At 36.7% G+C, this 14,036-nt stretch overlaps 1 protein-coding gene across 1 annotated transcript; it reads right to left on the reverse strand.

Annotated features, from left to right (window-relative positions):
• Positions 1-12,743: 12,743 nt before the first annotated feature.
• LOC140038474 (uncharacterized) lies at positions 12,744-13,640 on the reverse strand. Its single transcript, XM_072083843.1, has one exon. The coding sequence runs from the start codon at positions 13,638-13,640 to the stop codon at positions 12,744-12,746; it is 897 nt and encodes a 298-aa protein (XP_071939944.1).
• Positions 13,641-14,036: the final 396 nt, after the last annotated feature.

A 14,036-nucleotide genomic window follows, 5' to 3' on the forward strand; every position in this document is an offset into this window, starting at 1 on the left:
CTACCCATACTCGAAAGCCTCAAACTCAAGTCAAATTAAAAGAGAAACTTTCTCACTTAATCACTGAAATAATACTCAAGAAGGACTCAAAAGTTTCATTTTCGAGTCAAATCGTGGCAAGGACTTTCGATTTCAAAAGAGGAGCATAACGCTTAATTTTTTATACGAAAATCAAGGAAGGGAAAAAATATTTTCATATCTTAAACTTCTAATCATATGCCCAAATTTTAGAATATAAGTGAGCGTTCACGTTTCTAAACTTACGAAATCAAAATTCATCAAAGACGTCACTTATTTCATAGTAAATATTGGAGCTAAAAACTCCAAGTTTCAAATATGAAGTTAGCGAAATTTCTCAAGAATTACTCTAGCTAAAATGCTCAATTTATGGTTCATTTTCATGGAAATTGAGGGCATAAGACTAGGAAGTGAAAAATCTTATTTCGGAGCTAAAGGAAACCAACTAGTTTCGGTTGAAGCTTGGCCAACTTCCAAACAATCAAGCTTTTCGATCCAAGTCAAGAGAAATCTCATGTGCCCGGCGAAATCCATTTTTCAAGTATGAAATGGGGTGCAAATAATAAAAAAGGTCAGGCTTGAACCCAGAAATGTTTTCAAGCCACTTTTGAGCTTTTGTCACTCTATAAGGAGAATTTCAGTTTTTTGTAATATTTTTTTGAAAAATCATAACTTCAGTTTCATAAGTCTAAAAATCGCAAATCTTATACCATTGGAAAATAGATTCAATGAACTAAAATTCTCTAGAAGACACTTCTACTAGATTCAAATAAAAAGCCAGTCAAATTTTAGTTCCAAATTGCTGCTTCAGTAAAAACAAGGCAAAACAGTCTTGAATTTCAGTGAATTTTGAAAATTTATCAAAATTCATAAGAATCGAACTAACCCCTGAAATTTATACCACTGAAAGAACTTCAGATCTAGTTTCAAACGCAATGAATAGAACTCAATTTGAATTTTTCTACACCAAGATACAACAGTGTTTTGAAAGCTGATTTTTAAAACCTGAAACACGAAAATTCCAGCAAACCTACTTGTGAAACCTTTCTCTTTTCCTTTCATTTAAAGCCAGCTTAATTGCTCCGATCAAGGTGCATCTAAGGCCATCATTTTAGCAAGATTTTAGCTCAAGAAGAGGCTCCAAAAACAGAAATTTTCTGTTCAAACTTTCGGTCATGAGTATGGCCTCAAAACCAGATTTTTTGAGCTCCAAGTTGGAGCTAAATTGAGGCTTTTAAAACCAGAAATTTTAGTACATGATTGGAGTTAAAATGAAGCTCTAAAACTTGAAATTTTACCCTCAAAGTCTCGGCCAATAGGAGGCTTCACCAAAAACTAGTTTTTGGCTAAGATTTTAAGTTACAAAGAAGGTCACTAAAATCAGAAATTTTCAACACCATTTTCATCCAAAGAGGGGGGTTCAAAACTGAAATTTTTAGCTTCAATATTCGGCCAACTAGTGGCCTTGAAAAACTGAAATTTCTCTTGCATTTTTCGGTCAACAAGGAAGGTGCCAAAACAAAAAATTTTCCACCAAGATTCAAGCATTATAACTCACTTTTCATGCCACCAAAACAACCAACAAAGCAAGTCAATATTAACCAACAAAGTCATAACCTTGCAAGTTAGTAAAGAGGTAAAATCAAGCCATTAAGCAAGCCAAGAATCCATGTTATATCACATGATCATCCAACCAAATCAAACATATCATCCCTCAAGGCATCTTCCTAAGAGCAAGTCAAGAAAGCAAGAAAATTCTTAAGACATGCTATCTAATAACAAGGTTCATAGAACCCTTCAACAACTCCCAGTGTATCTAGCTAAAATTTAGCTAATTGATGAAAGAAAGATTGGAGTTTGGAGAGGTTACCTTCTTCCAAGGATAGCAAGTAAGACCTCAAGAAACCAAGCACTAAACCTTCAAGTATCTTCCCTCCACCAAGTCTTCTACCAAGTTTGAAGATGATCCAAGGTGTGAACAAGGTTGGGAGCAAGATTAGTGAGCAAGATTGAGAGGAAGAAGATGAAGTTTTTCTTGGCCAAGGGAGAGGGGAGGTTTGGCCATGGAGAGGAAGAGAGAGAGTATGTGTTGTGTGATTTTTGTGAAGTGAAATGGTGAAAGAGAGAAGCGACATAAAGCCAACTTTTATGGTGCAAAAGTCAACATTTGAATAGTGGTTCATTAATGCTCCTAATTGTGTTTAATTCAAATCACTCACCTCTAATCTCTCAATTAACTTTTTTTAGTCTACAATTGATCATCCTTAACTCTCCAAGACCACTGCACTCTTAGACCACATATTGCCTCAAAAAACGTGCGTTATCAAATTTTCACTAATTGGGTGATAGAAAAATTAAGTTTAAGAGCAAACGTGTTTAAAAAAGAAATAAAATGAGGCAATGTACAATGCAGATGCAATTAAAATGAATGAAATTAATTAGTAGGGCAAACGAATAAATAAATAAATAAATAGGCCAGTAAAAGAGAATTTCGGATCATTACACCAAGAAGATGCAATTTTTAGCAAGAATATTAGTACCTGGATGGTTTCAATAAATTTTCTCTTGAATCTCCTTAAATATTGTGATAAGGTGGCTAATTTGGACAATTCATCTCCTTGGACCAGGTATTTGTATATTAGCGTCAGTCAGGTCTCCATTAGATCTACTGAGATGACCTATTCTGGACAATACTACATTGATACGGGATTTCAACCAGAACCTCCTTATTCAAACATTGAAATGATGAGGTGGCTAATTTGGACAATTTATCTAAATGATGATTTTGTGTTCGAGGAATCTTTTGAATTTGACAGCTCTCAAATTGATTTTGAAGTTGCTTCACTGCTTTCAAAATATTGCTTCATTATTTCTTACTTTGCTTCATATTCCCCATTAACCTGCCTAACTATCAATTGTAAATTACTATTGATAATCAGGTTTTTGGCTCCTATTTGTCAGGCCAACCTGAGTCCTGCTAGGAATGCTTAATATTCAACCTTATTATTGGAGGTTCTAAAATCAAACCTTAACGCATACAAGAGCGTTTCACTTTCAAAACTTATTAATACTAGCCGATCTCCGCATCCATTTTGATTTGCAGCTCTATCAACATTTAACGTCCAATAATGTTTCTAAATAGAGATTGAGTTTGGTGCTGAGACCTTGGGCTTCTTGTGATGTGAACATAGGATCCAATGATTCATGTTCAAGTCATAACAAGAGGATGTTCATTGAAGAGCTTGTGGAAGTTCATCAAATCCATCCCTTCCTTAGTTTTAGTCACTTATCTTAGTTATAATTGTCATTAGTCTTATGTTGTTGTTTGTTTTCATTAGTTCCAGTTGTGTGTTTGATTAATTCCAGCAATGGTTTTGATAACTAGCGTTAGTTGGAGTTAATTGAGTCATTGCGTTAATGGTTTAATCAGCTAGGTCATATGGACCATTAGTAGAGCCAAATTTGTGTTAAGGTTTCTAGTTAAGTTAGGGTTATTATTCTTGGCCGACCTAGGTTTATGTCTAGTTAAGGTGTTTTCTAGTTGAGTTAGGTTTCAAGTCTTTGTAAAGGCTATATATATGCCTTATGTTCCAACGTTTTAAAAGATGACATGATGAATTAAGAAAATTCTAGCAAACACTTTGTGTTTTGCAAGTCTCTTGTCCAAGAGCTCCAAACTTGAATGCTTGAGAGGATTCAAGAGTGTTCAATTGAATTATTAATGTTGAAACGCATTAGATTTTGGCATCATTCTACCCCTTCTAATACAGTCTTGAGTTGTCCTTGATCATTTATAATCCGCTGCCTCAAACTTTGATACCATATTCTAGATCCTTGGACTTGTCGTATTACGAGTTGCGTATCGAGTCGAATGCAGGTTGTATCATCTTGGCCTTTAGATCACTTTCTTTTTTGCTGCCTTCAAGATTGTCATGGCTTCCTTCTTATTTCCTCAAATTTACATTCTCCCTTAGATCTCCAACTGCTTCAGTTAAAAATCTGCTAATACATTCGCCTTTGTTGCAGTGCAAGGTCTATAAGAAATATCATGCTCTCCCAATTCAATGTCCTACTTGACCATTCGACTGGTGGCTTTTGGCTTGTTTAAAATATGTTGTAAAGGGAAGTTAATTAAAACTATTATTGTATAAGATTAGAAATAAACTCTGAACTTTCTTACAGCATGAACCAGAGACAAAACAACTTTTTCCACGTTACTGTATATTTATTTTGCCTTATGCAATGTTTTACTAATGAAATAAATCAAAATCTATTGATTTTCATCTTGTCGAACAAATATTACACTGATCACTTCTTTGCTTGCTGAAAGATAGAGATATAAGACCTCACCTAGCTGAGGTGAGCTTAATGTTGGGACGGTCCTCAAGTAATGTTTGAGCTCATTAAAGGCCTATTAGTAAGACTTATCTCACCAAAAACCTCGACTCTTCTTTAAAACATGAAAGAAGTGAAATCTTCTTTTTGCTGATTTAGATAAAAATCTATTTAGTGTTGCCATTCTTCCTGATGGACATTGGACATCCTTTATTGTTTTTAGTGAGATAAGATTGCTTAAATCTTCCTTGGATTTGTGTCTATTTCATTCCTACATCTCATAGGACATTAAAAGTTTCTTGGAATTTTGTGGTTAAATGTAACACGTGCTTGCTTTTTACTAGCATGTCATTGATGTAAACTTCCATGTTTTTGCCTATTTGTTGTTTAAAAAGCTTGTCGACTAGCCTTTGATAAGTCGCTCCGGCATTTTTAAGTCCAAAGGGTATAGTTTTATAACAATAAGTACCATGTTCAGTAATAAACACAGTCTTTTCCTGGTCTTGTTCGCTCATCTCGATTTGGTGGTACCTTTTGTAGGCATCTAGAAACACCATGACCTCATAGTCCATAGTTGCATTAACTAAGTTGTCAACTTGAGGTAGAGGATAACAATCTCTTGGACATGCCTTATCGAGGCCTATGAAGTTTACGCGCATTCTCTAAGGTCTAATCCGGTTTGTTCATCAAGACCGGATTTGTGAGCTAGTTTGGATACATGACTTTTTAATGAAGTTAGCATCTAGAAGTTCATTTACTTCTTAGTTTATGATTTCATTTCGTTCTAGCCCAAAGGCTCTCTTCTTTTCCTTTACAGGTTTGACATTATTGTCCATATTGAGCTGATGGACAATACTTTCCTTTGACATTCCAGTCATGTCCTGCATAGTCCTAGCAAACACATTTTATAAATCATATAACAATTTACAAAGTGAATCTTTACCTCATGGTTGGCAAGAAGTCCAAGCAAACACATTTTATAAATCATATAACAATTTACAAAGTGAATCTTTACCTCATTTGGCAAATTCTTGCCAACCATGAGGGTGTAACCATTATACCCTAGCCAAAGTCTTCTCCAATTGATCCTCAAAATTGATTTTTCGAGAATTGTTTTTTTTAAGTTCTGAATTTTCGGTAGTTAGGAACTCCGTGATTGAGGCCTTTTTACTTTAAGAGTTGCCGCATAGCATTCATGCATTGTAATTACATCTCCTTGCCGCATAGCATTCATGCACTGTAATAACATCTCCTTAGACTACAACTATTCCAAAAGCTGTTGGAAACTTCAAACACAAATGCTAAATGAAATCATTGCTTGCAATTCATTCACGGTTGATGTCTCCAAGATTGCGTTATAGGTAGTAGGTAGGTCTAACACAAAAAAAGTAACCAGAATTGATGTGATCCTTGATCCACAGGAACCAAGGAGACGACGCGTGAAAGCAAAACTTAGACCTTAGAAGACACGTTGCGAAGTTGATGGAGTCGAACCCAAACTTGGACCACTCAAGAACGGACTCGACAGTAGAAGACGCCACAATGAAGTGTGTGTGCTTGATTGATAAGTCAAGAAACAATCTAGGATCAACTCTAGAATGTTCAACTTAGCTTTCACAAGCTAAAGGAAAATTGCTTCAAAGAAGACAAATTTCTGGAATTTATGTTTAATAATCTCAAAAAACTACATGAATACATCAACTTAGGACTATTTATAGCTTTGCCTAAACCTAATAAAGTTTGGAAACCAACAAAGGAAATTCGGCCAGCACCCTCTCTTCACTTGGTCGAAATTTAACCCAATTAACTACTAACTAACTAACTAACTAAAGCATTAATGGAACTAAGGCCCACATTGTCGGCCCTCCAAGCTCAACATGAGCTAAATAATCTTGGCCCAATTGGCCATTGAAGCTTGATCACTTCCATCTTCAATTGTGAGCAACATTTTGGTAGTCTTGCAAGAATCCTCCATGTTAATTCCTTCAATGCACGGTTTCTCTTGAGCTTGTTCGGCATGCACTAAGGCTTGAAGCGACTCTTTGAACCTCTTAACTCGTGCACGTGTCACGGGTCCTTGAGGGACCTTCACAGGGTCCACGTGAACACCATAGTCAGCTTGCTCATTCGCATCATTCCCCTCCTCTTGAGAAGGATTTGCCCTCAAATCGTGTTCAACCCCTGCAAGAAACGGACTTAGATCAGCAACGTTAAATGTAGCATTTACATTATACTCACCAGGTAGATCTAAGCGGTATGCATTGTCGTTGATGCGCTCAATGACTTGGAAATGACCATCTCCCCTTGGTGACAACTTGCTTTGGCGTAGCTTGGGAAATCTTTCCATGCGCAAGTGTAACCATACCTAATCACCAAGTTCAAAGACAAGCTTGTGCCTATTCTTGTTAGTTGTTGGACATATTGGGCAGTTTGCCGCTCTATGTTGGTGCGAATTTTCTCGTGCAAGGATCTCACAAATTCAGCTTTCTTCTTGCCATCTAAGTTCACATGCTCAGAAGAAGATAGTAGCAACAAATCTAAAGGAGTTAAGGGGTTATAATCATACACAACTTCAAAAGGTGAAAATTGTGTAGCACTATGCACCACCCTGTTGTAGACACCAAATTTTTAAATAATTTTTATTTTTTGTTTTTAGTGATAATTCTTATCTATTTTTATTTGTTGATTTCATGATTTTGGTTTTAGATTTTTTTTAGCATTTGTATAGCATTTTAGATTATTATTATTATCTATTGCTTTATTTTAGTTTTTATTTTGTATTCGTTCTTTCCCTTTTAGCTGTTTATTTTTATTGTTAAGACTTTTTAGCATAAAATTTGTCAAAAGAGAAAATTATTCATAAAAAATATGTTTTATTTCTTTTTACTGTTTATTAATTGAAAAAGAGGAAAAATCATTAATCAAACATAGGAAAAATCTTAGTTTTTTTTGTTTTTGTTTTTGTTTTTGTTTTATCTTTGGTTCCTAGTTTTTGTTCATTTTATTCAAGTTTTTTATTTAAATTTCTTTTTTGTTGTTATTTGTTAAAAAAAAAAAGAGAAAAATGAATGATGGAAATGGAAAAAAAAAGAAAAAAAAAAAGAGATAGCTTCCGCGGTTTCTTGCATTTTGCCTATTAAAAGCCATAATCAATGGCTAACAATAAGGAAAGGAGCTGAGGTTTTTTTTTTAGCCATTGAGATGAGGTTTAAGGGGTTTGGATGGGATATAAAAGCAAAGGCCAAGGGTTCAAGAGAGGGGGGATGTTTTTTGGACGGTGGCTAAGAAGAGGGAATCTGGATGACGGCTAGGGTTTGAAGGAGAAGAGGTAGCTGCGGGAAAAAGGAAAAGGGAGAGCTTGGGCTGGGATAGAAAAGGAAAAAGCTAGAAAAGAAGCAAGAACAGGAGTTGATGAAGAGGGAGAGTCGGAGAGCTGGGCTAGAGAGAAACCAGGAAAAAGAGAGGGATTTTTTGAGGACAGCAGAGAACTAAGAGAGTAAGAAAGAGAGAGACCGAGGGAGTTAGAAGAAGGAAGGCTTGGAAGATCTGGAAGAAGGGAGGAAGAGCTTCGGTTGGCTGGAGCAAAAGAAAGGAAAACGACGGAGCTTCGTTTGGGAGCTGAAGAGGAGAAAACCAAAAGATAGGAGGGAAAAACAGAAGAGGACAGCTGGGAAGGGTTTTGAGGAAGAGAGAGAGATTCAAAAGAGAGTTCAGGTAGGAGAGATTGTGAGCGTTTTTCGGCTGGGCAATAGAGAGCTTCAAGGAAGGGTGGAGAAAAACAAGAAAAGAAAGAAACAAAGAGGAGGAAAAGAGCCAAGCGAGTGATTGTAGAAGGAAGAAGAAGACGGGCAAGAAAATCTTGGGAAAAGCTGTGATCTTGATGGGCAATTCTGATGCAGATATAGTTTGAAGGATATTGCCATTAGCAAGGGAGTTACTGCATTGTGGGACACAGGATAATCAAGAGAAGATTGCAGGAGCACATACCTCGCTAATTCTCGATACTCACGGTAATCTGATCTCGCTGTTTCCATTTCTTAATCTTTTCTCAGTTCTCGGCTTTGGTTCCTTCTTACATTTTCTTTGAGTCATGATATTCTTGTTTTGTGTTTCTTTACTGTTAGATAAAAGTGCATGAGTTCAAGACCTCGTTTTGCTTGGAATTTGTCTTGTGTGATCCTTTGGTTGTTAAGCCACGGGAGTTGCGGGAAATTTGGCAATAAGAATAATGCCGAAAGAAAACCAGCGAATACGATGAAGTTCTCGACTAGGCTATTTGGAATATCTGGAAAATGCATTTTTCTGGTTTTGCCATCCTTTTGCATGCATAACAGAGCATAGGAATGAGAGTTTTGATATGATTTTGATTTGAGATGGTTGTGCAGATTTTGCCGCATGGTTTTGCTGATAGTTAAAAGCATGAGAAAAGTTGCAGAGACCTTTGCTGCACTTTTCCCTTTCCTGTCGGTCCATTCAAGTTTTTGCCTGAATCCTGCAACAAGAATTTTGTGTTTGATTTAGTTGGCGTTTGATAGTTAGAATCTTGGTGTTTGGGGAATTCGTTTGCATGATAAGATTGCTAAGAACATTGCAGCAACAAGGTTGGAGCTGTCTGTTTTATTGCAGCAATGGTCATTTGCTTTGTTGCTGAGGTTCTTGTTTTCGATTCACTATTTGGCCAGAAGCCATGAAATGTTGGAGTTGTTTTCTGTCTTCTTTGCTGCATTATTCGTATTCATTTGCTTCATGGTTTCGCTAGGGGTTGGCAATTGCATCTTATGTGATGTGGGTGGCAATGATTGAAACTTTCGTTGTCCCAAGTTCAATTTCTTTTGCTGACTTTATGTCTAGCTCCTTTGTTTGATTTCTGTGAGGTAGACAGTTGCATTCGAATAATGCTAATAATAGGAGTAGGAAGCTATAACATTGGGGTTTGATGGGTAAATCAATAAGCTTCATTCCCATCACTTCGCATGATCATATTTCTGTTCGCATGAGGAAGCTGCAGAAACTCTTGTTCTTCAAAGTTAACATGCTTTCCAGATCATTTTGTTGCATTTATTTGAGTCCGAAGGCTTGCTGTATTTTTCCTCTCCACTTTGTTTCAAGTCCCCGCACTTTGTGTTTGAATGAGTTGGATTTGTGTTCGAGTCATTTCCGCGTAAATGTTGTTTCGGCTGAATGAAGGCAAGTTGCAAGAGCAACATTGGCTGAAAATTGCAGAAATCTAAGCTTCTTCATAAGCTTTGCATGAAAGTTTTTCTAGAAATTGCATAACCTCATTCTAAGTTGCTGGCTTGTTGAGTCTTGTGGTTCTTTCTGGGTTAATGTCGAAGCTTTGATTGGTTGGCTGAGGTGCTAATTGCATTAGGATTGCATTTGAGAAGCCTAGCATGTTGCAGATGGAAGGAACCAGCAAAAACAAAGAGAGCTTCGTTGCATGCATGCAAAATAGCTTTCAAAAATTGCATTCTAACCTCTCAAGTCTCCCCTTGTTTCACTTTGGCCCAGAAACTTTGGAAAATTAGTCAATCTCATCCATTTTAAATGCTAACTTTCTTTGCCATGATCTAATGAGTTTTTTGGGGTAGAATATGCATGAGTTTAGAGGTAAATTTGTGGGTTTCAAGACCCTTTTTCTAGATTTATAGTTTTAATTTGATTTTTTTAGGAATTTTGGCGTTTTGATTGTGTAATGATAGCAAATAGTTTTTCAGTCATTCTTTGTGAATTTTATCATGTTGATTTGGGTAAGTTTCATTTTAAGTCCTTAATTTTAAATTATTGCACTTTCTAACCCCCTAAGCTTCCCTTTATCTTACTGTGGCCCAAGCAATGGAAATCAACCCAATTGACCCCTCGAGCTTCCTTTTTCCTTTCAATTAGACCTCAGTTTTGCGAGCATGGGCTGCTTAAGTTATTTAAATGCTTTAACATTTATATGATTATTTGTGATTACGTGACTTATGGGCCCGTGAATTTCCCAAAATGTGTTATTTGGGTTTGAGTGATTGGTTAATGTTTGCTATTGGGTCCTTAGTAGTCTCTATTTTAGAAATTTGATTGATAATTTACCTTCCTTGTGACTATTTGATTACATTTAAGTTGCAAATTGGGAAAGATTTGATGATTGTGTTGATTTAATTTATTTTTTTTGCTTATACTTTATTATTTGTGATGCCTTGACTTTTTCTTTTATTTTGGAGGGTAAATAAGTAATTTCATTCCATTAGAGCCCCAACTCAAGGGAGGTACACTCTATCCCTTATTTTACTTTATTTGACCCTATGTGTACTTATGTGATTTATGTGCTTAATTGCATGCCTTTTGAATGTTTTCATTTTATTTATTTATTTATTCGCTTTAGTCGTCTTAATTTCGTATATTTATTTTAGTTCATTTTTGATTATCTGAAAGGCATTTAAATGCCAAATTGTAATAGTTAGGTTTATTTTATTTATTTTTATTTTTCCTCATTAGATTGTAGTAGGGCCCCCTCAAATGTAATAGTTAGGGTTTTATTCGCTTTCTTTTCGCTTGTGTGATTTGCATGCTTACGTGCTATGTGTTACCGCTTTCTTAGGGTCTTGCATCTAGATATCATGATTATGTGTTATGTGTTTATGTGACATTATGTGTTTACTCGCTTTATTATGCTTTTATGAGATTATAATTAATTCATGACGTTATCACACTAGTCCAACGCTAGTTGTGATCCATTTCTCGATACCACACTAGTCCAATGCTAGTTGTGGTTTTCTTGTTCGATTTCTCACTAGTCCAACACTAGTGAGAAAGTAGAAACATGGGCTAGTCCAACGCTAGACCCTTAGGAGCCCTTCGCGCGTTAGATCATGATTGTGTGACAAAATCACTTCATCTCATGCATATTTTACTTTCTAGGGTCTTTTATCATTTTGTATGATGTATCCCTTATACATATAGCCATTATCCCTAATTTCCCTGTATATATCCCCCCTATGTATGATGCATAACATTAGAATTGCATTTCATTCTAGAAATAGGATTAGGGTAATGCATTTGCTTGATTAGATAGGAAGAGCCCCTTGGATATGGGATATGGACGAGTTTGGCTTTTCTAGCCTTAGCACGCTCGTATTCCCTTTATTAAAAGGGAAAATTGAGTCACGAACATTAGTCTCCCGTACCCGACGTGATGCATTCCTCTAAGACATGTATATTTCTATAATTATTTTATCCTTTTCCGCTTCTTAGAGTCTCATATTTTTGCATTATTCGTGACCTCTCCAAAGAGTCATTATTGGGCATCACAATTAATATGATTGGCACCATTCAAGCTTTGAAGAGAAATTTTACCCCCCGATGCCCCCCTAGGTCTAGGATTTACATTCATATAGTACGTCCAAATGTAATAAATCTTTAGGTTAAAAAATAAGAAAATTTTTGACTAAGTTGCGCAACTAGCCTTGGCTAGATCGAAAGGGTGCCTTGGATTCTTATCCTTGCCTTCCCTTTCTTCAAATGTGACTCCCGAACCTTTTTCGTTGGTTTACGTAGACTAGGAGTCGTTTAAAAGGGGTTTTCTTACTTCTTTTTCCTTTAAAAAATTCATTTTAGGTGATTTGGTACACCTTAACTCTATACCAAGTGGCGACTCCGATTTTTATTCAAAACCCTTTTTAAACTATAATTTGGGTCCAAATCGTCGCACTTTAAAACCCCCATTTAGGCCCATTTTCCTTTTAAATCAAAAATCATATTTTTAATCAAAAATTTACTTTTTAAACCATTTATTTATTTTATAAAAAATGGGGCGCGACACCTGTTGTATGCAAACTCTACGTGTAGAAGACACTCCTCCCATGTCTTAAGATTTTTCTTTGTGATTGCACGTAAGAGTGTCGATAAGGTCCTATTTACTACCTCAGTTTGTCCAACCATTTGAGGGTGACTAGAAGTAGAAAATAGCAGTTTGGTTTCCAACCTACCCCATAAAGATTTCTAAAAATAACTCAAAAATTTAACATCTCTATCGGACACTATAGTCCTAGATATGCCATGCAAGCGAACAACTTCTTTAAAGAATAGATCAGCAATGTGCAAGGCATCATCCATTTTATGACATGCAATAAAGTGAGTTATCTTGGAGAATCTATCTACTACAACGAATATAGAATCATGTCCACGTTTATATCTGGATAAACCAAGCACAAAATCTATTGAGATGTCAACTCAAGGTTGGTTAGGTATGGGTAAGGGAGTATACAAACCGTTTGGGTTAACCCGTGACTTAGCCTTGTGGCACACTCCATATCGTTCCACAATCCTCTCTACGTCCTTGCGCATGTGGGGCCAATAGAAATGTTCCTGCAACACAACTAATGTCTTGGTGACACCAAAGTATCCCATTAAGCCACCACTATGTGACTCTCAAACAAGTAAGACACGTATAGAATCTCGGAGAATGCATAACTTGGTAAGACAAAACAGGAAACACCATGCACATAGAATTTTTCAAATTCAGACTTCCCACAATTTGCATAGGCATTCGAAAAATCCATGTCATCTTTATACAACTCTTTCATAAGTTTAAATCCTAGGAGTTTAGTATCTAAGACAGTTAGCAAGGTATGTCTGCGAGATAAAGTATCAGCTACTACATTAGACTTGTCTGTCTTGTATTTAATGACATATGGGAACGAATCGATGAATGCTACCCATCTGGCATACCTTTTGCTGAATTTTTGTTGCCCCTTGAGGTGCTTGAGAGATTCGTGGTCCGTCTTGATAACAAACTCTCGTGCTCGCAAGTAATGCTGCCATGTCTCCGATGCACACACCAAGGCATACAGCGTGATGGCATTTACTACCCTACAGTAGGTGCGCATTCTCCAAACTCCATCTTTTTTTGGCACGAGAATCACTAGTACAGCACATGGATTTAGACTTTCTCGAGCCCAGCCTTTCCTTAGCAATTCCTCCACTTCCCTTTGCAATTCCTTGGTTTCCTCAGGTCCTATCCTATAGGCGGGTTTGTTAGGCAATAGGGCTCCCGGAATGAGGTCAATTTGGTGCTCGATCCCCCTTAGAGGTGGTAATCCATCTGGTACGTCCTCCAAAAATATATCCTCGAACTCTTGCAAAAGGAATAAGACATTGGAAGGCAAGGAGTTATTAGGAATAGATAATATGACCAACTCTTCCTTGCACACAAGTATGAGTAAGAGTTGGTTGGAAGACCAAACTCGCTTTACATCTTTCGCTTTTGCTAGCAAGATTAGCTTCCCTTTGTCATCTTCCCTCATGGCCGACCCTATTGCTGCCTTTTTCTTTCCTAGGGGTTCGGCCTTACCCTCTCCTATTTCTTCCTCACTTTTTCTCATTTTTTTCTCTGAAGTTCTAGCTCATACTTCTTTTGGGTCTCATTTGATCTTCATACACTTGTTTTGGGATGAGGGGTACAAGGGTTATTTTCCTATTACAATACATGAAAACATATTTGTTAACTCGTCCCTTGAACTCAACGTTTCGGTCATGTTGCCAGGGTCTCCCAAGCATGAGATAACTTGCTTGGATTGGCACAACATCGCAAGTGACTTCATCTTCATACTTTCCAATTTGAAATGGCACATTCACTTGCCTAAACACACGGACTTCCCCTTCATTGTTCAACCATTGAAGGCGATAAGGTCTTGGATGTT

This window comes from Coffea arabica, chromosome 3e, assembly GCF_036785885.1.
Source record: "Coffea arabica cultivar ET-39 chromosome 3e, Coffea Arabica ET-39 HiFi, whole genome shotgun sequence".
NCBI classification, from domain to species: Eukaryota; Viridiplantae; Streptophyta; class Magnoliopsida; order Gentianales; family Rubiaceae; genus Coffea; species Coffea arabica.